Source organism: Medicago sativa, chromosome 2 (genome assembly GCF_051527215.1).
Source record: "Medicago sativa cultivar Bolivia chromosome 2, Bolivia_mono, whole genome shotgun sequence".
Lineage (NCBI taxonomy): Eukaryota > Viridiplantae > Streptophyta > Magnoliopsida > Fabales > Fabaceae > Medicago > Medicago sativa.
In genome coordinates this window covers 73,910,326-73,934,466 of record NC_140750.1, presented here as the reverse complement: position 1 = coordinate 73,934,466, position 24,141 = coordinate 73,910,326, and the positions used below count along the sequence as shown (strand labels likewise).

Sequence of the window (24,141 nt, the reverse complement as noted above, 5' to 3'; positions counted from 1 at the left end):
ATCAAGTTTGCCATCGATGAGAACAATGCTCGTTTACATCCTAGTGGAGCGTTACATATAACATATAGTGTATAACATACTTATGAATAATATATAATAAAGCTAGGGGAAATGTCCCCAATGTGAATGTTAACATATAGATCCATCCTGTTTGGCGGTCCATTTTTCTCTATTTTAGTGGTGAAGGTAATGGTGGGGGATCCTTACCATTCTTGTTGAGTTAAAGTGTAATAAACTCGTTATAGTCCTTCAGCACATAGTGCGAACTTTGGGGTACTTAACCAATATCAGAACTGAATGATATGAAGGGTATTCATATGCACAAATAACCTTGTTTCTCCTACGGGCCTTTTGGGTGGGGTAGGGATGGAAGTATGCATAGAAACATAAATAGATAGATAGATTCAATAAAATTGCATTTTATGTAATTTTAACATTGTGAAGGCCAGCAAAGCTATATATCACGCACACACACTGCCAGATTAATCAAACGGGATCAATGGCACATCATTTACCTAATAAGCCGATGCCTTGTGCATAAAGATCCGGAAAGTTAACTAATTCTAATTATGAGAAAAAACAAGGCATAAGAAAACTATTGCTACAAGACACGACTTAGCACTGCCATATGCAGCAGATGTAGCCAAGAATATCATAAGGTTAAGCTAATAGTAATTTTTTTGCAATTTGCAATGATGTACAACAATTTGCCACTTATCATCATGCCAGAAGAAAAACTTTCGATGCATATCAGCTTGATTGAGTGTAACATTCTGGTTAACCCCGTCTTTTACGATCATCTTCCTCCTCATCATCAGAATCCCCACTCTCCCGAAACCGTGGATTTTTTTCCTGGCAACCAGATCAAATTAAGACAAATAATACTTGGATCAACAAGAAGGAAAAATGACATTTTTGTAACAAGAATATGGACTAATATTAGCAGTGATAGAAGTTTTAGGCAAGACGAATACAAATAGAAGCATAAGCTTTCGGTTAACGAAAAAAGTTCCACACCACATGCTATGTCACACTATTTGGTATGGCAACTGGAACTATATATAATTGAACAATTAGACAAAAGCATCATCAAGATTTGTAGAGCTTACCGGTCTAGATTCATGGTCAGAGTTCGAGTTCTTATGGTCAGAGTTCCTTCGAGATTCATGATCTGATGTTCTTTTTGAGGGCTCGTGTGTGTAGCGGTCATCGTCTCTGTATCTCTTCCTTTGGTAATCTATAATGCCAAAGAGACAAATTTAATTAAATCATTTGTAGTTTTGAAGGCAAATAATAACAGTAATCCAAAGTGCTTCTTAAAAAGTTGATGGACAAAAGAAATTGCTTTGAGATGAAACTACCTCCTCTACCATGCCTATAGGAACCACCGTGACCATGGCCACCACCATGTCTACCATCTGCAAGATTAAAATTGCTGAACCGTTAAATTTGCAGAGAATAGATGATAGAGAACTACCAGAAATTATAAAATGTAACAGGATGTTAGATAGTTGAAAAAGGCAAACAAAAAAAAAACAATGAGAGGCTGGTTGCGTGGTTCATAAGACCAACACATGTGGATACTTCAGCCTAGCATACAGTATGGAGATTATAATTAAGTCTTAGAGAATATTTAAGTGAATATTGATCAGAGAAATGGATAAGAAAATATTCAGAATATTATGAGAAGCACTAAAACTTGCTAAAATCATTACAATGTTTTTACTGCATAAAAGATGCTTAGATTCCACAGGTAAGACAATATATTGCTTCCTGTATAGAAACTATTATTTCAAGCTCCAACTTAGTCATCCACAATGACATTCATATTCAAATTATACTAAAACTTTAAAAACTGTATCTATCAGACCAACAATTGACTTTCTAACATAGAAACTGTCTTTGAATTTTAACCATTAGGAAAAGAAATTTAAACCCTAAACGCTAAGGCGATATTTGCTATTGAAGGCATCACTTTGCATTATTATTCATACTGCACAATAAATAGGATGCAGGAGAGGACAGGCTAACTGAAAGAGTGCACATCGTTGGAGGCTGCCTCATGTATTGCATATTTACACAGACAGTGTTATGCTCAACTAACAATGTAAACATAGGTATGGGCTAATGAAGCAATGAGAGTAGTCCATAATTTGATGCCCTTTCAAGTCAGTGTTGTTGCTTATCATTCAATAAAAATCAAGTAGGTAAATAAGCAGCCACATAATTTGTTATTAAAAACAAGTAAAATGTTGAGCCAGGGTTGCCACGAGTAGCTGAAGATCCATATAAAAATAAAAAACAGTAACTTACAAGAAGATGGAATAACTGGCGGAAAAGATCCCAGAGAACCAGTGCCGTAGTCTACAAGATGCCTTTGTACTTCTAACTCTTTCTGAACCAACTTTCCATATCCACCCCTACGTATGTAGAATTAAGGAAACAAAAAGAGACTAGTAGAAACACAGATACTAGTGCAAGCGAGTATTTCCTAAAGTAATTTGCAAGCGAGTATTTCCTAAAGTAATTTTGTTGTAAAATCATTATTCAATTTCAAATAGACCAAGTAAAATCATAGTGAATCTAATAAATTTATTTGTTTGAACATGTAGGGATGTCCTTGATCAAATGTAAAGTTCATTCTAAAATATCAAGAATCACAAATGAAGGCAATAACAGATAAATTTATGAAAAATAGTTAAAAGGATATCTGGATCATAATCAGTGCGATATTCATCACGCACCTGCAAACATTAACAGCATCGGTCAATAACAGCCAAGAACTAAAGCAACCTTAGAAAACAAAGCCATAAGAACTGGAAACACACATAATACAATACAAAATTGGGATATGACAGCTGCTAAATCTTAAAAACTATGGGATACTACACGGTTATCAGCTTATCATAGAATATATAAAATTCGTATATTGAAAAGAAAATGAAAAACCAACTCTTCAATCAAGACAATTGATATTTTAAAAATTAGGATGAGTCATTGTGATAAGAAGAAAATAACATTGTTTATGTAAAGCACAGAAATGTGACAGAACATTACGTCAGAATACAATGAGTTGAAATAGAATATATAACATTATGGTCATTTGATCCATGTAGCCAACCCTACTTAATGGGATAAGGTTTGGTTGTTGTTTGTTGTAACCACTGTGCTATTGTCTTTTCTAATGGTGTAAATGCTGAAAACAGAAATTTGTAAAATACAACCAAAAATAACCAAATTGTCTAGTGGTAAACTATAGACTTGACAACTAGTTTAAAATTATCACGATAAGTTGCAAGAAAGTTGTGAAGCATTATGTTATTCTCTTTTCTGATGGTGTAATGCTGAAAATAAAAAATTGTAAAATGCAACAAAAAATAATCAAATTGTCTAGGTAAACATGGACTTCGACTACTAATTTAAAATATACACACTTAGATGCACTAAAGTTGTTCACCTGGCCACCACTACGACCGCGACCCCATTGTCTTCCGTCCTGGAATCCCCAGTCAAAATCAACACGAATAGGGCGATCATCCAGTATAGTCCCACTTATATATTTGCAAGCATCCTCAGTATCTTCACGAGAGTAGTATCTAGTAACAATAACAATTAAATACATACCCAAAATCATCAATCAGTTCTAAGTTAAATACATACCCAAAATCATCAATCAGTACTAAGTGATTTTTTCAATAGCCAATAAATCACTCCAATTAACAATGCATTATCACCAACTACAATATTCAAATAGATACAATCTATAGTTCCTTCCTTCTCACATTTTTCTATAACTAAACACAATCACTCTATCCCTCTTCATTTCACTCACATTCTATGCAAGGTATGATACTATCATTTTTGTACAAATTAATGACTAAGGGTCTGTTTGGGTTTGTTTATTTGAGCTTTATCTACTAACATATTCACTTATGAAAATGTTTGGGAGAACTTATTAAACCAGCTTATGACATGTTCATAATCTGTATTCAACTTATTTCCAAAAGCTCTCCAGGATAATTTATAAAAGAAGCTTATAGCTTATACAAAAACACCCCGACTTATTTTAACTTTTTTATGGAAATAATAAGGCTCTGTTTGCTAATGCCAAATTTTGAGCTTACAGCTTATAAGCTCGTGTGATTAAAAAAGAACCATTTGCTAACATTTTTTCTCACGAGCTTATAGCTTAAAGCTTATCACCTATCCATAATAAGCGCTTATCCGCTATCAGCTATAAGACAGCTTATCAGCTAATTTATCCGCTATGAGCTCATCCCCCATAAGCTAATTTCTCAGGTATCTGCTATTTTTTCGCCAAACAGGGCCTAAGTGCTTATGCTATAAACTAGAAGTTAAGTTATTTATCCAAAAAGGGCCTAGGGTAATACCTAGAAATTAAAATAACTACGTTAATATAATTAGAATTTGTAAAGTTTGAACAGAAATTGTGACTTACAAAACAAAGCAAAAGCCACAAGGAGTTTTGGTGTTCTTATCCAAACCCATGATAATCTTCTTAATTTCACCAGCTCGTGAAAAAAGTTCATAAATTTGCTCTTCCGTAGTGTAAAAGGACATGTTCCCAACGTAAACAGTGGTTGAAGTTTTGAGCGCATGTTCAAATTCTTCTTGATTTCCGGGGAATCTTCTATCTCTATACGCCGAGATCTTCGCCGGATCCTAAAACATTCACAACGAAGAAAAAATTAAAATGAAAATCAAATAGTTGAATCAAATAGCGAAAACCTAATTGAGTTGAATAGTGTACCTTGAATAACAACGCCATTGTTACTATGCGAGAATGTTATGAGTGGAAATTCATGTAAACTGAAGATGAAATTGTTGCGATTAGGGCAGTGAAGTTCGAGAAGGTGAACTCTCACCTCACGTGGATTGTTTTGACCCGAAATGTAGGTCTGGTTTTACGAAGGAAGTTCTCTATTATACCCCTCTACTGTGCTTCCTACCCCCCACTAAATCATCCAAATATCTAAACTACCCTTTATCTTATTATTTTTTAAAAATATATACATAGTGTAGAGATTTTGAATTGATTGATTAAAAACAATTTAAAGACTGAACTGATAGTTTACAAAAAGTTTTTTTTATTTTAGAGTAGTGATATTTGTACATCTCTTTCTTACAACTCATGATAACTTTGTTTTTCTCTCATATGATTTTAATAGAGAGAGAAAAAGGAAGAGAGAGAATAAAAACATAATGTGAGTATGAGAGAGAAAGTTGTCAAAAAGGTGTTAGAAAATGGTTGTACAAATATCATTTCTCTTTTTTTTATATTTCTAAAGTTTAGAGTTTGAATAAAAAAAATTATAGTTTAAACATCAAACTGAAAATTTATTCCAAGAACAAATGATTTTTTTTTTTAAAAAGGAAAACACATCTCATAAAAATCAAGTTAAAAAATTGTGTTTATTTGAATTTTTATCATTTCCGAAAAAGTTCTAAATATTTTGTGGGGTGTGAATTTACAAAAAAGGTAAAATTTATATTTTATATGATTTGCAGGGGGTAAATGATTAATTGTATGGGTATATGTTATAATTTCCTTTCTGTTGTAGAGATAAAAGTTTGGGGCCTAAGCTTAACTATATTCGGCCCGTTTTTTTCACCTTCAAGGATATCAACTGAAGCAGGGTTTTACGTAGTTTGGTAGAATCAACGCGAACCCTAAAAACTTTCCCGATAACGAAAATGGCCTCCGTCGCCGGAACCGCCGCGAGATCGATTTTCCGATCATCCTCCGTCTCCCGCTCCGCGTTCCGTTTAGCTTCAGAAGCTAAATCAGCTCGCACTCCTTTCCGAATCGCCTCCAACAAACCTATATCCCAATCCGCATTCAGGTAATTCACCACTATTATTGCTCCTTTTGTAGCATTTTTACGAATCAATCGTTGATTTATACGTGCTTATAGTGCTGAATTTAGTGTTAATTCAATTGCAACGTGGTTAATTTAAGGAGCTGAAAATGAGTGATTTTGATATTATTTTTGTGTGGAATTGTTTGTGTGTGAAGGTGTCCTGTTGAATTGAGCTTCTGTATGGAATCTATGTTGCCGTTTCATTCGGCAACTGCTTCGGCGTTGATGACTTCGAAGTTAGTAGTTTCTCAACGCAGCTACGCTTGGCTTCCTGAAGGTATTGTCTGACTCTACCACTTTAATGCCTTTAATGCAATTATCATCGAGTAAACCGCTAAATTAGTCCATGACTTTGTAGGGAGCACTCAATTAGACCCCTGAGATTCTCCGGCTCTGTTAAACCGTCAAGTTGGTCCCTGGTTAGATTCATATATTTTCACAACGTACTATCAAGTTCCATATATTTTCACAACTTAATATCAATTTTGTCCCTGTATTTAACTACTTACTTTCAATTTGGTCCGTGTTGTCACAAGGACTAGTAATATGAGTAAAATTTGATAGAGTCATGGAGCTTTTTGAAATATTTACAATGTCAGAGACCTATTTGAGAGCGCCCTACAAAGTCAGGAACTAATTTTGTAGTTTACTCAATTATCATTTGATTTTTAACTGAAATTTTCAACTTTACTTTAGCATTTTAAAGGGTTTTGTTTTACTGGCATTATTTTCTGTGAAGGTTTTTGTCTGCTCATATATGTATAATTCAGTTTAGCACATGGTAAATTCTTAGGTACCTTGGAATTTGGTTGGGTACCGGTACGACATAGCCAAAATTTGTGAATTTATTTTAATATTTATTAATATAAAAATTTGACCAATGATTGGATAAAGGGTGCATGTCCAACCAAACTACATGGGTACCATTGTGTTCACCTTGGCATATTTAGTTTTTGTTGCGTATTAATGGGAAGTCAATATTACCATTGTTATTATATTTAATTTAGTATTTAATACCTTGGAAATGGCATGCGAAACATCTGCCTTTTCTTCATCCCTTGTTTGCTGGTTGGGACTTTGGAGTTTACTGAGAGTTGTTTGAAGAACAGAGAGGGTTTTCGGACGATATTTTACAGCTTATTAGGACTTAAAATTTGTAGTCCCACTCTATGGGTCACCCGTGATCATTTTTATTACCTGACGGATGGGTTTTACTTTTGAATTAGGTAGCTAAACATCTCTAGGATTCCTTGTGTTCTTTCTTCAATTTAATTTGTGGGTAAGTTGGTGTCTTTTTTGAATTCTCGGGTTAAACTTGATGGAGTCTTGCTATTGTTAATACGCAACATGTTCAAAATATATACATGAACTGGGCCGGCCTAAGGGCCAAGCAACCCAAGCAAGGGCTTTGGGCCTCAAAATTATGGGTGAAGAAAAAGGCCTCTAAAAAATCAATTTGGTTATAAATATATTATATGATAGATAAATTACATACATTTGCATAACGTAACTGGTTACTAAAAAGGCCTCAATTACTCTTGGTAATGAACATGGTAGACAAACTCGCGATCTGGACCGTAGAATCGTACGGTTCCACGATCTTGCCCCCCCTTTCCGTGCTGGTAAGTGGCCGGAATCGGAAATTGGTCGGAACGGCTTGGATCGCCGCGCAAAAACGTGGAAGCGGTGGTAACGTCGATCCAGACGAGGTAGGTTGAAAACCCAGAAAACCGGGTTCGCGGGTCGATCCGCGACCCGGTTGATGTTTTGTTTTCCAGAAATCCGGGTTTACTGGGTCGGGTTCGTGACCCGGTTCGACAAAAAACGCATTTTCCCAAACAGAAAGTCAAAAAATACGTTTTTCACCCTTCTTAATCTCTTAAACGGTTTCAAATCCTATCATTAAACCTATTGATTATTGAAGATCTTCCCAAAACAGCCGCTATCAATAATTAGGGAATTTTTCCAATAAACCCATAAATCATGGAACCTTACCAATGCAATTTCCATATTCATAGCACTCAACTCCCTCTCCTATGTTACTTATTTAATCATCTACGTATTACTTCTGCAACAACAATCCTTCATTCTTACTTTCATAAAAAAAAAAATCCTTCATTCTTAGCCACTCTATTTTATATTCAACCCTTTTCCCTTTGTTCTGTTCTACCATACAAAGTATCAATGGCATCAAATTCTGCTATTGGAAAGTGTTTTTTTTTCTTTTTCTATTAATGAATGAGTGTTATTTAGAGTTTTTTTCCTAATAAATTACGTTGCTTCATATGAATATGTATGAATTTATATGCAATATATATGAATTTCTAAATTTGGTAGGATCTTACGATCCGTGTTACGATCCCCCGATTCACGATCTCATTTGTCCTCCCCGATCTTACTTAGGATCTCGAGTTTGTCTACCTTGGTAATGAATTCAAATTTTGATCTCCACAAAATTGATTTTATATAAATATTCTGTTAGAAAAATATATTTTTAAAGGCCACATTAAAATTTTTGCTTTAGGCCTCTTAATCTCTAGGGCCGGCCCTGTACATGAAATATAATTATTCATATCTTTGGGGAAAAGGTGGTTCATATACCTGTATCGTTCTATAATTAATAATCTTGTAGCAAAGATTAATGGATTAAGTTATTCCCTGAGTCTTCTGCTTTCCCTGCTCTCAAGCAACTAAATCCTTTAGTGAAGCCATTCATGCTCCTTTTGTTTGTAGGCAAGGAGACTATTTGAAGATCAAGTAGCAAGGTTGGGATGACATGGACCTCTTATGATGTTGGACTTTAAACAAAAACAAAATCTGATTTAGAAAAAATGCGATAATATCTATCTCTAATTATTGTATACATTTAGAGCAAATTTATCTGCTCATGGATTAGTGAGAATATCATCAAGCTGGATTCTCAGTTTACTTTGTGTTTTAGAAAATAATTATTTCTCTGTTTTTATCAATGATATTGTTCAAAATTTTATGCATCTTGAGTACAACTGTCCAGACTTTGGATTTGACAGTAGGACTTTTGTCATACTAAAAGTCCTAATTTTATTTCTTATTCTTCTCTTTCTTTATCTTAATTCTAAAACCTATAATTTCAACAAATACCCGGCGTTCTAGTTAGAGTTTCTCTTGAATTCATTTTATTTCATGCGTCTGTTATTGGATTATTTGAAATATTATATGCATCTTTTTTGTGTGTGCGGAAATCCTGTCTTTAAATCCATAACGGATTCAGTCTGTAGGATAAATTGATAATAAAGGTACATACTGATCTCTTTTGTTTAATCAGATTGCAATGATGATGTGTGATAAATGTTCTGAAGATCGAAGCAATCTTTTATGTACTATCTACTTCATGAGAGTGTCTTGGCTGAGCCATTGGTGGGTTAAATTGAGTCCTAAAGGCTGAAAGAAACTTTTGAAAAGCTAGACCACTTGTAACTCTGTTGATTCTTTTCTAGATTCATAAAAGCCTACTTTCCACCATAATTTTAGAGTCTAAAGTCAATAAGCTGAAATTGTTTCGCAGAGTGTTGGATAAGTTGTCTTTTTTGTCCATGTTCTTTTGAAATTTCTTATTTAATCGGCGAGGGATGTTTAATGAATGCAAAGTTGGAATATTAAGCAAATTCTTGTGATAATTTTGATAAGTCCCTTTCATTTATGTCTTGTTCAAATTTACTCTTTATTATCAAATTCATGTGATAAAATTTCTGTATTTGGGCATGGTAGTTTTCCAATTTTCTCATTTGCCTTGTCTTTTTAACTTTCAGATTTTTAACTTTCAGAAGGAGAGGAGGGTTCATGATGTGATAACTACAGAATGCTATTCAGATTATGCTCTCAAAATTTACTTTGCGGCTATGAAAGTTGGATTGATAATGTAGTGCACTTAATAAAATACGACCTTTGAATAATTGGATATTTGCCCTGCCTCCCTTCTTTTTAAAGTTATTAAGGTTTTGTTTTTTCACTTAAAATTCCAAAAAGCTATCCACCTTTGTTTGATACTCGAGGTCGAGGTCTATTTTCAATCCGCCATCTTTATATTTTATAATTTATTGAAAATGCATCTCAATCTTTCTAACAAAATAAGTATTGAACTAGTTGAAGTTCCTCAAACAAATAATATAAAATGATTACAACAATTACTTCAATTAGTGTAAATATATTCGAGGGAATCGGCAACTAAGTCTCTCTAAATTTGCAATCACGGTTAAAGATATTTCGTGATTTTATTGAAAGAAAAAAAACACAATTTGTCTGTGAATGAGTTCTGCAGTCATCAACTAGTTTCATTTTCATCCATCCGTTTATTTCAAATGTTATGTTTGATGACACGTAGAGTTAAACGATAGTGTGGTAATCTAGTGTAGTGCAATATTTAGCATTCTCATCATCAAGAGTAGCGTCTAATAACTAATTCAATGATGGTTACAAATTCTTTGACCAAGTTGCCTATTTTCTCGAATCTATTATGCAAGTTGCCTATTTTCTCGAATCTATTATGGTTTCAATAATAACTACGACAAGGATCGAGTCAATTTAGTCTGGTTCTATCATGTTTTCAATTTTAAATTTAGTCTAACATCAATTAGGTAGAATGATAAGGATTACAAACCAAACTAACTTGGAGGAATGGATAAGCAAGGGTAAATATGAAAAGCCTTCAACCCATTGTTCACTGAAAGTAACTTGGAGGATTACAAACCAAACTAACTTGGAGGAATGGATAAGCAAGTTGAAGTTCAAATAGGAAGAAGAAAAAACAAAAAAAAGTGTTGATTCTCGCATGGTATGTTATACGAATGAACAGTGCACCGAGTGCCATATCGAAAAAGAAACATATTGTATTTTAACTCATCAACTTGATATTTGGACTTCCTTCAACAACAAAAAAAAACTTGATATTTGGACTCTTCAACAAAAGAAAAACTGTCATCTCTTCAACTAACTTACGTCAGTTTAAAATATCATCTTTGTTTGAGAGCAATTTCACTTTTAAAATGGTTATCTTAACAAGAGTTTATGGGATAAAACAATTTAAGTTAATTCAATGAACACGTTATTTGTATTTTTTTATAAAATTTCAATTTTATTATGAAATCAAAGTCGTAATTTTCAAATATGTACTGAAGCAAGATTTAAAAGCTTTTGAAAAGCAATTTTCATTCGCAACCGGTAGCCGAAACATAGCAGAAACATAATCATCAAAGTTTTATACACTGGGTCGAATTTAAAGGGCATACGCACAATTTCAGTTTTCCTCAGCGGAGCTTTTATGGAAGAGTAGGGAAGGTTCTACCTAGGTTTCTCGGCTTCCCAGTGTAGAATATATATAATTGGATATTAAAGGTGAACGATGCCTCTTAAAAGTTGGCATATGACCAGAAGTTTACACAAATTTTGATTGCAAAAATGTTGCTTATGCTGATAATAGGGATTTTTTCTGTTTATCGTATACATGATTGCAAGGAGGAGAGGGGTTATCAATGCGCCACCCAAACATGGGAGTATTCATTGTTGGCAGAAGATGCACCACCAACCCCAATTATGGATGTGTGATCATGAAAGGCGCCACCAACACCCAATTATGGATCGGTGATCATGAACGATGCGCCACCATGCAATCAGAGAAAGGTAATGTCATTAAGAAGTCGAATGCAATCAAAAATAGATGTATGCATTTTCTTTCGATAAAATTTTATGAATATAAACAATATTATGATTTTCATGCCCCTAATTTAAAATTATATATAAAAAATTAATATAAAGGTAATTAATTGGAGTCAAATCCAATTTTTAATATATATATATATATATATATATATATATATATTAAAGGCGGAAACCTTTTCTATTTGTGTTGTTATTATATTATTATCATATCTTCGTTTCTTTTATTGCGTTTACGCTTGTAAATTATGAATGATATTTTTTTATGAATTTTTAATTTTGATTAGAAGTATAAATATAAATTTTAATGACTTTTAAATTATAACAAACTCAACAAACATGATCGTTTTTATTCAATGACACCAACAATATTGCAAACAATAAAAAAATTCTTATCTATCTAATAACACCAACAATATAACATTCTTGTAAGAAAAACCAACAATATAACATTAGGGTTGTGTTAACCGGTGCCCCCGGGGCACTGGTTAAGGTATCTAAAAAAGGAAATATTAAATTGAAAAAGACACTTTTTTTGACAATTCAAGCATTGATTACACAATTTTCAATGTAAAATCTTCTACTTTTGTTTCCTTAACCAGTGCCCCGGGGGAACCGGTTAACATTTCCCATAACATTATTATAAGAATATTTGTTTATGGGTATAACATTATTACTATTTTTTTAAGTTGTTTATTATTATCAATAGTATATATATAAAGTAAGGTTTTTTATGCCACGTGTCACTTCCACATTCATTCTCAATATTTTTATTATTTTTTCTATTTTTAAAAACCAATATTTTATTTAACATAAATATCTCAACAAACTTTTGATCTTATGCACTCAGTATTTTTTAGCTCAACAAGCTACACATCAATCAATCAATCAATAGTATATATATAAAGTAAGGTTTTTTATGCCACGTGTCACTTCCACATTCATTCTCAATATTTTTATTATTTTTTCTATTTTTAAAAACCAATATTTTATTTAAATAAATATCTCAACAAACTTTTGATCTTATGCACTCAGTATTTTTTATCTCAACAAACTACACATCAATCAATCAATCAATAGTATATATATAAAGCAAGGTTTTTTATGCCACGTGTCATTTCCACATCCATTCTCAATATTTTTATTATTTTTTCTATTTTTAAAAACCAATATTTTATTTAACATAAATATCTCAACAAACTTTTGATCTTATGCACTCAGTATTTTTTATCTCAACAAACTACACATCAATCAATCAATCAATCAATCAATAATATATGTATAAAGTAAGGTTTTTTATGTCACGAGTCACTTCCACATTCATTCTCAATATTTTTATTATTTTTTCTATTTTTAAAAACCAATATTTTATTTAACATAAATATCTCAACAAACTTTTGATCTTATGCACTCATTATTTTTTATCTCAACAAACTACACATCAATCAATCAATCAATAGTATATATATAAAGTAAGGTTTTTTATGTCACGTGTCACTTCCACATCCATTCTCAATATTTTTATTATTTTTTCTATTTTTAAAATCCAATATTATATTTAACATAAATATCTCAACAAACTCTTGATCTTATGCACTCAGTATTTTTTATCTCAACAAACTACACATCAATCAATCAATCAATCAATAGTATATATATAAAGTAAGGTTTTTTATGCCACGTGTCACTTCCACATTCATTCTCAATATTTTTTATTATTTTTTCTATTTTTAAAAACCAATATTTTATTTAACATAAATATCTCAACAAACTCTTGATCTTATGCACTCAGTATTTTTTATCTCAACAAACTACACATCAATCAATCAATCAATCAATAGTATATATATAAAGTAAGGTTTTTTATGCCACGTGTCACTTCCACATTCATTCTCAATATTTTTTATTATTTTTTCTATTTTTAAAAACCAATATTTTATTTAACATAAATATCTCAACAAACTTTTGATCTTATGCACTCAGTATTTATTATCTCAACAAACTACACATCAATCAATCAATCAATAGTATATATATAAAGTAAGGTTTTTTATGCCACGTGTCACTTCCACATCCATTCCCAATATTTTTATTATTTTTTCTATTTTTAAAATCCAATATTATATTTAACATAAATATCTCAACAAACTCTTGATCTTATGCACTCAGTATTTTTTATCTCAACAAACTACACATCAATCAATCAATCAATCAATAGTATATATATAAAGTAAGGTTTTTTATGCCACGTGTCACTTCCACATTCATTCTCAATATTTTTTATTATTTTTTCTATTTTTAAAAACCAATATTTTATTTAACATAAATATCTCAACAAACTTTTGATCTTATGCACTCAGTATTTATTATCTCAACAAACTACACATCAATCAATCAATCAATAGTATATATATAAAGTAAGGTTTTTTATGCCACGTGTCACTTCCACATTCATTCTCAATATTTTTTATTATTTTTTCTATTTTTAAAAACCAATATTTTATTTAACATAAATATCTCAACAAACTTTTGATCTTATGCACTCAGTATTTATTATCTCAACAAACTACACATCAATCAATCAATCAATAGTATATATATAAAGTAAGGTTTTTTATGCCACGTGTCACTTCCACATCCATTCCCAATATTTTTATTATTTTTTCTATTTTTAAAATCCAATATTATATTTAACATAAATATCTCAACAAACTTTTGATCTTATGCACTCAGTATTTTTTATCTCAACAAACTACACATCAATCAATCAATCAATCAATAGTATATATATAAAGTAAGGTTTTTTATGCCACGTGTCACTTCCACATTCATTCTCAATATTTTTATTATTTTTTCTATTTTTAAAAACCAATATTTTATTTAACATAAATATCTCAACAAACTTTTGATCTTATGCACTCAGTATTTTTTAGCTCAACAAGCTACACATCAATCAATCAATCAACAGTATATATATAAAGTAAGGTTTTTTATGCCACGTGTCACTTCCACATTCATTCTCAATATTTTTATTATTTTTTCTATTTTTAAAAACCAATATTTTATTTAAATAAATATCTCAACAAACTTTTGATCTTATGCACTCAGTATTTTTTATCTCAACAAACTACACATCAATCAATCAATCAATAGTATATATATAAAGCAAGGTTTTTTATGCCACGTGTCATTTCCACATCCATTCTCAATATTTTTATTATTTTTTCTATTTTTAAAAACCAATATTTTATTTAACATAAATATCTCAACAAACTTTTGATCTTATGCACTCAGTATTTTTTATCTCAACAAACTACACATCAATCAATCAATCAATCAATAATATATGTATAAAGTAAGGTTTTTTATGTCACGAGTCACTTCCACATTCATTCTCAATATTTTTATTATTTTTTCTATTTTTAAAAACCAATATTTTATTTAACATAAATATCTCAACAAACTTTTGATCTTATGCACTCAGTATTTATTATCTCAACAAACTACACATCAATCAATCAATCAATAGTATATATATAAAGTAAGGTTTTTTATGCCACGTGTCACTTCCACATCCATTCCCAATATTTTTATTATTTTTTCTATTTTTAAAATCCAATATTATATTTAACATAAATATCTCAACAAATATCTCAATAAATATCCATTCCCAAACTATATCAGCACAAATTCTAAACATGTTTGTAACATGGATAGTCATTTTAGGTACAATATTAATCTTCCTAACTCTCATCCTTCTGTTTTTGGGTCATTGTTACCTGTTCTTAGTCAAAAATCGGGTTTTCAGGCTACTTGATCGGATTGCTCCGAAACTTCCCAAGAAAATCAGAAAAAATTCAAGGACCATGACTCCCATAGAAGGGACTTCTTACGGGACTCCGCCCCTCAAAATCCAAAATTCCATCGTTTAGACCCATTTTTCGTTTTTATTAATTTTTCATATTCTTAGAAAAATCTGAAAAAATTTGCATTAGTTTTATTTGATTTTTAGAATTTTTTGGTACTATTTTTATGATTTTATTTGACAGGTTTTTAGCATTTTTTACTTAGTTTTTTTGTTGTTTTTAAAAGCAAAACTCAAAACTGTTGAAATTTGAGAGAGTCAGATGGCTGATTATACATAAGAATTGTCCGGATTATAAAATCCGAAATAGTAAACATGAATCCGAATTTTAAAATCTGGAATGCGCAAGGGCATTTTTGGAAATTTTACAGAGCGCGGGATAAGGCAATAGGGTGGGAAAGTAATAGTCCATGTTTAAAGGGACCCAAAACTATTACCACTTGGACTAATTCATTATTGATTTTGCTACACTTTTTATTCTTGCATTGGACATTCATCTCATCATTTATATTTATTTTTAATTTTTTTTTGAAATATTTATATTTATTTTTATGATATTATTATAATTGTAAATTTAAATAAATTCAATCTAATATACTGATACGTGTATTCGTGCACACAAACTTATAAAACTTATTTAATACCTAACCCGGGCAACGCCGGGTCTCTAAACTAGTTAATATTATGTGTGTCTTTTTCGCTTTTATTAGCAACAAGAAACTTTAAAATTATTAAAAATAATTGAGTGAAGTGTAAAATTGAAAGTAAAAGTGTTAAGTCAAATCACAATTTTTTTTATATAAGGTTAAAATATAGTTTTTTCTTTCTAGCATAAGTATCTCAACAAATTGAAGGGTAAAAATGAAAGAAAAAATTCATCCCAGAAGATGTATTTCCTTTTTATATCACTAGCAAAAAGTCAGGCATTCACGTGTTCGTCTTTCCGTTCTTTGCATTGTAGATTAATATTATTACTAGCGTTCAGACGAGTACGTGTCAGTCTGACTGCTCTTTTAATTGTGTTAATGCGTATTAATTATGAGAAATAGTTTTTATGAAATTTTAATAGTGTTTTTTTAGGGATGAAAATTAATATTGATAAAAATTATTGGTATAGATATTTTACACTTTCATATTGTAACAAATATACTTATATTTTTCAATGACACCAATAATATAAGTCCTTCTTTTTTGAATGATACCAACAATATAACATTTTTATAGACAAATTTGTTTAAAGAAATGTATTATTAGAAGTGAAAAATTAAGTCCAAAACAATATATATATATATATATATATATATATATATATATATATTATAAATTATGCAACTTTATCGATTTTTTGAGCTTTTTGATTGTGAAAAAGCTTAAAAAGATCATATGAAGTCAGAGAATTATTACTATCACCAGTTTCGATATTAATTAAACATGAACATATAATATTTATAATATAGTAACAAGTAGCGAGTAGTAGCATGAATGAGAACTTCATCTCAAAAATATAAAACATGAATGAAAACTCATGAGCAATATATTTGTTCTTTTTTGAGAAACTATATATTTGTTCTTATATAGTTCAATATGAACAAACAAGCATGAATAAAAGTCATGAAAAAAGTAAAATACATAAACAAACTAATTAAAAATACATTCCAACATGGAAATTGAATGATTAAATGAAAATAGTTCAATATGAACAAACAAGCATGAATAAAAGTCATGAAAAAAGTAAAATACATAAACAAATTGTTCTTATATAGTTCAATATGAACAAACAAGCATGAATAAAAGTCATGAAAAAAGTAAAATACATAAACAAACTAATTTAAAATACATTCCAACATGGAAATTGAATGATTAAATGAAATAGTTGGAACAACTTATACGTCACGTAATTTTTGGGTATAAATACATTTTCAATGATCAAAAGGTATTAAAAAACAGACATGCATGTATGCGTTTTCTTTTAATAATTGCATGAACATAATCAAATCTTTAGTAAATTAGGAAAAGAAAGAAGATGAGAAATGAATTTGAACATGATAAAAATAAAGTGAGTTGTTGATAATTTTATGAGTTTGTTTGTGATTACTGGGTAACCATGCTACCAAAATATTAGGTTCATTAAAAAAAGGTCACATCAATTTAAAATATTTAGTAAACATGTACTCCCTCCATCACAAATTATAAGCAAAAAAAAAAAAATCACACTTATTAAGAAAACTAAAACATAAGAATTTGGAGTATAGTTTTTTGTGTTTTCTTTGAAAAAAGTTTTATAGGAAGATGTAAAAACAATTTTCATTGGTTATGGAAAAAAATGAAAGAGAGAGAAAATTGAATGTAATTTGCATTTAATTTTATGAGAATACACTAAAGTTTTTCTTGGAAAAAAGATTTTTTTTAAGGCTTAAATATGAAAATAATCCCTGCAAATATCTGACATTTTGGTTTTAGTTCCTGTAAAAATATTTTTTTGGTTTTAGTCCCTGCAAATATAAAAAAATTGGTTTTGGTCCTTGGTATTTTGTTTTAGTCCTTGTAAAATTGATTCATATTGAATTCGGTCCTCGTAATACGTAGAATATTTGATTTTAATCCCTCAAAATGAGGACTAAAATGAATATTATAGGGACCAATTTCAATATGAAATGATTTTACAAGGATTAAAACAAAATACCAAGGACCAAAACCAAATATTCTATATTTGCAGGGACTAAAACCAAAAAAATATTTTTATAGGGACTAAAACCAAAACGACAGATATTTGCAGGGACCATTTCCATATTTAGCCTTTTTTTAAAAACAAGATTAAATAGGATAAAAGTTTGTCTTTTTTGCTTATATTTTGGGACAAAGAAAATGAGTTTTTTTTGCTTATATTATAGAACGGATGGAGTATTTTATTAACTCAACATAACATCTACCCTTCCATTAGCTTATAACTTTTCCACTATAATCTTTAGGCACATATAGGTCATATAACTTATTATTCAACATCCACTCTTTCATATATTGTAGAACTTTGACTTATATTTGACATATTGACATCTTTCCCTTAAATGTGGGACTCTCTGCATTCGTAATTATGTGACATAGCTAAGTAAAGTCAAATGGAGGCACAACATGGTAAAAAAAGGTGGTTGGAGTTGTAGTTTAATGGAGGGAGGTTTTATGTTCCTTTATTCCACGAGAATAGAGAAAAGAAAATAGAAAGAAGAAAAAAAGATTAAAAATAAATTTGAGTTTAAGAGAAATGACACTAGTAAAAAAAAAAAAAGAAAAGAATTGTGTGTTCTTTCACGAGGTTATAAAGAATGGATTCAGGTGTTGGTAATTTTATGGATTTGTTGAAGGGGTTGGAGATTTTTTGAATAATTAATTTAAGAAAATATTAGACTCAATTAAAAAAAAACGCACAGCATTTGAAAATGTCTAATAGGCACATATTTTGTCAACTCAACATAACACATCAACATTTTTCTATGGTTAAATCTCACCAAAGACCAAAAGTGAAGGAATTCAAAATAATATAGATTGATTATGAAAGTGAACGACATCCAAAAACGTTTTTATATAAAAATTAAGCAAATGACATCCGAAAACTAACAAAACAATTCATGCTCGGAGTTCTTAGAACGTTTAAAATGGGTTGAATCATCACATTAGGCTAAGAGCAAGCAAACAAGTAATGTTGACACCGCATCTTCTTTCAAAATCATAGAGCATTAGGCATATTAGTCACTATTTTATTGACTAATATAAATTAGCCTATGAGAACATAATGCAAGCAACAATAACAAAATATAAAGCCCTCAAAAAAAAAAAATAACAAAATATAAATAAATATCTAAGTCCACGTTTGGTTACGCGTGAGAAATCAATTGATAGCTTCATTCTAAAACCACTTGTTACCAAATCAATTTTACTTAAAATCAAGTTGTCTAACAAGGCACCCAAGCACACACTTGGTGCGTTTGATTTCATGATGATGAAATATATAACAAATGATTTCACCTAATATCAACACTATTTTAGTGAAAATAAAATACACTTATAATTTATACTACTTTTAATGACACTTGCTTACATAGGAAAAACATATAAACAAAACACACGCTTTACTTTAAGCTTGATTAGAACCAAACAATTTTGAAAATCTTGTTTGTCGTTTGCAAGAACAGTAACACACTAACACATGCTACCTTCACAAGTGCATTATCAGAGAAAGCTTAGTGATTTTCATAAAGAGAACTGTATGCACTTTAATATGCGAAATATTTAACAATACTTAGGGTGTGTTTGTTTCAAGTTATATTTGTAGATTCCTGGGAATAAAATCATAAAAATGCATATGCCTATGTTTGTTACAAGTTTACTAAATTTTATTCCCAGGTATAAAATGTTCCTGGGAATAGAAAAGATTTCCCAAAGAAAATGATGGGAATAAATTTCCCATGGAGATGGGAATAAAATTATGTGCAATTACCTATTATATTCCCAATTTTTAAGGTTCCTTGGAATATTATAATGTTGACCAAACATCTTTTTTCTAAATACTTTGGAATAAAATTCCTATCTTTATATTCCAAGGAATGTATTCCTAGGAATAAATTTGGTACACTTGAAACAAACACGTTGCATCATAAGCACAAGCATTATCAACTTTCAAAAATGACCTGAAATGTAAATCTTAGCATTAACCAGAGCAATCTTAAGACTAAATAAGCAGACTGTACCATATAAGAACATGAACAGCAGTCAATTGTTCAATGGTCCAACTAAAAATTGGAACCCCACGAAATTCGGAAGATTCACTTCAGAAGCTAAAATCACTCTTCAACGACATCGGCTACTAAATTCATCATATTTATCTAGTGAAAGATTGTTATCCTCTCTAACTTCAAAACTTGCAGGTTCTGTGAGCTGTATACATCCCCGGCAATCAACTGCCAGCCTCATATGTCCCCAGAACAGGTTAATCTTTGCATTACGCAGAATTACAGTAGCACCAGGTTTCATGAGGTCCACTGCATAAAAGTAAATGAATGACGCACACCGATATCCTCTTCAAAAACAAGCAAGACACAAGAGCATTTAAACAAAGAACAAAATATGTGCTAAGGAATGGATTGGAAGATAAAATGTAACAGCCAGGGCAACTTACTATACACCAGCTTTTAAGTGGTGTGCAAATACACTCATAATTTTAATCGTCGTATAGAAATTACCTATACCATCCGATAAATTAAACCCATATGTTTAACTGCTGAATAGGAATTTATCAATGACATCTAACGAATATGGTTAACGCTATGGATGCATGGTTGCAACCCTGCAGCTGGGATATATATGGGCTGCAAAAATTATGATGTTTTTACAAAGACAAGCATCTATCCCATTACATAAAGCTTATCCAGGAAAGCTTCAGTTAGGACACTGAGTCCTAACATTGGCAGAAACCATAAGACAATATCACTCTTTAACCTAGTTCCTCACATCCTACTTGAATGCAGTAATAATAATGTCACAGTCCATAATATGCATAAAATTAGGTCCAGGGTTTAAATTCTGAGTGAGAGACACTCAAACCATATAAAATCAACGAGTTTTAAATCAAATTAAACTATTTCCTACATTTACACAATCAATGAAGGACAAAACGTAATCATGGAAGTAACACATGTTCTTTCACATGCCTTAAAAACACTTTCAAGTCTTAACTGCTTAGAAATGGAACTTAATACTAAATTAATTCTATCCCAAGTCAACAAATTACATATCCAATAGCACTTAAATTGAACATAAACACAATGCAACAGTTAAAGGCACATCACACACACAAAATCATACCCTGTTCGTTGCGAGCTGTGAAGATTATGGTTCCAGTTTCGTCTCCAACTAGGCATTCAGCGATGCGGGAGGGGCGAGCTGAAGCTATCAAAGACGGCCATTCATCGCGGCAGGGGGCAATCTTCACCGATGAACAGCAACCAACCTTCACCGTCAGAGTGTGTCCATCAGTTCCTGGTTTCAGATCTATCACTCGGCCTTCAGAAAATTCTCTCGCTTTTGATTTAAACTCCTTCATTTGGCCTTCAAATTCTTTAATTTGTCCTTTCAATTGCATCTCTTCGGATTTGAGCTCCTCCACCTGGCTTTCAAAATGCATCTTTTTACATTCCAGCTCCTCCACTTTACTTTCAAATTCTCTAGCTCTTGATTCATGCTCCTTCACCCGACCTTCATGTTGCTTCTCTTTCAACTCAAACATCTTCATCTGGCCTTCAAAACGTCTCTTTTTCACTACCAGTTTCTTCATTTTGCTTTCAAATTCCCTCTCTTTTAAAAAGAACTCCTTTGTTTGGCCTTTGAGTTGGTTATAATTTGACTCAAACAGTTTGACTTGGCTGTCAAAGTGCTTCTTCTTAGATTCTAGCTCCTTCACTTGACCTTCAAATTCTCGCTTCTTTGAGTCATGCTCCTTCATCCGGTCTTCATTTTGGTTCTCTTTCAACTCAAGTTCCTTCATTCGACTTTCGAAATGCTTCTGTTTCAATACCAGCTCCTTCATTTGGCTTTCGAATTCTCTCTCTATTGACTCAAACTCCTTCATTTTACTTACAAGTTGGTTATCTTTTGACTCCAACTCCTTAACTTGCCTTTCAAACAGCTTCTGTTTAGATTCCTGCTCCTTCACTTGACATTCAAATTCTCTCTCTTTTGATCTGTGCTCCTTCACCCGGCCTTCATATTGCATTTCTTTCGACTCAAGGTCCTTCATTCGGCTTTCAAAAAGCTTCTGTTTCGATACGAAATCATTCATTAGCTCCGTCACATGATCTTTAAATTCTCTCTTTTTCGATTCATGCTCCTCTACCCGGCCTTCATGTTGCTTCTCTTTCGACTCAAGTTCCTTCATTCGGCTTTCAAAATGCTTCTGTTTTAATACCAAATCAGTCACCAAATCTATCACTTGACCTTCAAATTCTCTATTTTTTGATTCATGCTCCTTCACCCGACCTTCATGCTGCTTCTCTTTTAACTCAAGGTCCTTCATTCCGCTCTCGAATTGCTTTTGTCTCAACACCAATTCATTCACCAGCTCCTTCACTTGGCTTTCCAAATGCTTTTGTTTAGAAATGTCATCCATGACTTGATAAAGCTCCATCTCTTTTTTCTCAAATTCCTGCCTGCACTCTCCAATCAAGTCCTCCATCAAACATAGCTCTACTTCCTTCGCTACAAAATCCTCGACAAACTCTTCAATCTTACCCTGCATTTTCTCGCAAACTTCATTAACTCTTCCAACACAATTACCTTTCTTGTGTCCATATTGACCACACCGAAAGCATATCCCGTCAAGTCCTTCATATTGGAGATTAACTCGATGCCCCCTAATCATAATATTCGACACCAAACATCCATCCAAATCTATCTCCACACATATTCTCGCGTATTTCCCACTTAGCCTATCATCAACCTTCAACATTACCCCCAAAGTTGATCCTATCCTTGAGAGAAAAGATGGGTTACAAAGTTCCATCGGTAGCTTGAGTATTCTAATCCAAACTACCGCAACCCTTTGTTTCGCAGTTAGCGAAAAAAGGGGTCGCCAACGTTGTAACAAGAGATAAGAATCACCCACCATCCAAGGACCGTCGTAGAGGGCATTATTGTAATCTTCTTCAGTTGCAAACTTCACAGAGAAGAACCCATTTTCCATATCTGTTATTGTAATGGTTCCACCATTTTTGCTCCAAGAATTGTGAAGTTTGTGTTGTAGTGTTTGAAAGGTGAGATTTCGTTCAGCAAGGATTTGAACAATGAGAGTGTGTTTCCATGGGTTTGACCAGTGAGACATTTCTTCATCAGTCAGTGGAATATCTGGCCCTGCAACGTCACATTCTTCCATCTCGCCGCCGTTGACACAACCCTCAGGTGGTGGTTTGCTGTAATTGTTTGCGCCGGTGCCGGCTCCGGCACGGTTGATTTGGTTTTCCGGCGTGACAAACCCTAACAGAGCTTTTAGGCCGTTAGTCATTTTGTTTTCTCAATCCCTTGAATTCAAATTTCGGGGATTATTATTGCATTTTTTTTTTTGGTACATATTATTGCATTTAATTCTCATGAGAAAAAATAAAATGCAACGGTAAGTATAAAATTAGTCATTTTTTATTTTACATTAAAATAAGTTTCATTCATTGAAAATTGAAATGTTAAAAAATATGATAATATTAGTCCCTTGTGAAGTTTAAGGCTGATGATACGAGTATCATCGCTAACCAAACATATTGAGAGTGTGTTTGTTTCAAATTTTTATTGTATATTCTTAGAAACAAAATGATAGAAATATGTATTTCAATGTATATTACAATTTTAATAAATGTTATTCCTTGGTCTTCAAAAAAAAAAAATGCTATTCTTTCGTATAAAATATTCTTGGTAAAGATTGTACCAAAAAAAAAAAATCTTGGTAGAGAAAATCATTCTCATAAAAAATGGTGGAAATAAAAGTTCACATGAAGATCAAAATAAATTCACGTGTAAGTGTAACTATACATTACCTTTCAATATTATAATGGTTTCTCATAATATATAAATTTCACTAAACATCTTTTTTTTTTTATAAATGCCTATAAATGAAACTCCCCTCTTAATATTCTTAAGAAAGTTATTATCGTAAATAAATTTAGTAAA

The 24,141-nt window shown here is 31.6% G+C and overlaps 3 protein-coding genes across 28 annotated transcripts; 1 reads left to right on the top strand and 2 right to left on the bottom strand.

Moving 5' to 3' along the window:
- Nucleotides 1-381: 381 nt before the first annotated feature.
- On the bottom strand, nucleotides 382-4,915 carry CBP20 (CAP-binding protein 20). Its single transcript, XM_085746540.1, has 8 exons — nucleotides 4,772-4,915; nucleotides 4,460-4,683; nucleotides 3,458-3,596; nucleotides 2,711-2,744; nucleotides 2,314-2,424; nucleotides 1,362-1,418; nucleotides 1,110-1,237; nucleotides 382-852 (listed from the first exon to the last, which is right to left on the bottom strand). Exons 1-8 carry the CDS (start codon nucleotides 4,787-4,789, stop codon nucleotides 778-780), a joined length of 786 nt encoding a protein of 261 aa, XP_085602666.1. The 5' UTR covers nucleotides 4,790-4,915; the 3' UTR covers nucleotides 382-777.
- Nucleotides 4,916-5,665: 750 nt separating this feature from the next.
- Nucleotides 5,666-9,904, top strand: LOC146950604 (protein NUCLEAR FUSION DEFECTIVE 6, mitochondrial-like). 26 transcript variants are annotated; one of them, XR_015027612.1, is made up of 6 exons: nucleotides 5,666-5,864; nucleotides 6,038-6,159; nucleotides 6,241-6,301; nucleotides 7,109-7,161; nucleotides 8,616-8,647; nucleotides 9,671-9,904. XR_015027612.1 is itself a non-coding variant. In XM_085746550.1 (4 exons), exons 1-3 carry the CDS (start codon nucleotides 5,716-5,718, stop codon nucleotides 8,630-8,632), a joined length of 288 nt encoding a protein of 95 aa, XP_085602676.1. In that variant the 5' UTR covers nucleotides 5,666-5,715; the 3' UTR covers nucleotides 8,633-8,647; nucleotides 9,686-9,904. The 26 variants fall into 26 exon arrangements, 12 of the variants coding, with proteins under 12 accessions (XP_085602676.1, XP_085602674.1, XP_085602670.1 ...); XR_015027618.1 differs by lacking the exon at nucleotides 9,671-9,904 and adding an exon at nucleotides 9,187-9,561; XR_015027619.1 differs by lacking the exon at nucleotides 6,241-6,301.
- A 10,175-nt stretch (nucleotides 9,905-20,079) lies between these two features.
- Nucleotides 20,080-23,507, bottom strand: LOC146950603 (uncharacterized). The gene is made up of 2 exons (XM_085746521.1): nucleotides 21,295-23,507; nucleotides 20,080-20,471 (listed from the first exon to the last, which is right to left on the bottom strand). The coding sequence occupies exons 1-2, from the start codon at nucleotides 23,483-23,485 to the stop codon at nucleotides 20,281-20,283; spliced, it is 2,382 nt and encodes a 793-aa protein (XP_085602647.1). The 5' UTR covers nucleotides 23,486-23,507; the 3' UTR covers nucleotides 20,080-20,280.
- Nucleotides 23,508-24,141: the final 634 nt, after the last annotated feature.

Coding starts and splice junctions, on each gene's coding strand:
- LOC146950604 (XM_085746544.1), top strand. CDS start 5,716: ATGGCCTCCGTCGCCGGAACCGCCGCGAGATCGATTTTCCGATCATCC. Junction 5,865..6,037: donor ATATCCCAATCCGCATTCAG/GTAATTCACCAC, acceptor TTGTGTGTGAAG/GTGTCCTGTTGAATTGAGCT. Junction 6,160..6,240: donor CTACGCTTGGCTTCCTGAAG/GTATTGTCTGAC, acceptor ATGACTTTGTAG/GGAGCACTCAATTAGACCCC.
- CBP20 (XM_085746540.1), bottom strand. Junction 2,425..2,710: donor TCGCACTGATTATGATCCAG/ATATCCTTTTAA, acceptor AATTCTACATAC/GTAGGGGTGGATATGGAAAG. Junction 1,419..2,313: donor GCCAGTTATTCCATCTTCTT/GTAAGTTACTGT, acceptor TTAATCTTGCAG/ATGGTAGACATGGTGGTGGC.
- LOC146950603 (XM_085746521.1), bottom strand. CDS start 23,485: ATGACTAACGGCCTAAAAGCTCTGTTAGGGTTTGTCACGCCGGAAAAC. Junction 20,472..21,294: donor CACAGCTCGCAACGAACAGG/GTATGATTTTGT, acceptor ACTTTTATGCAG/TGGACCTCATGAAACCTGGT.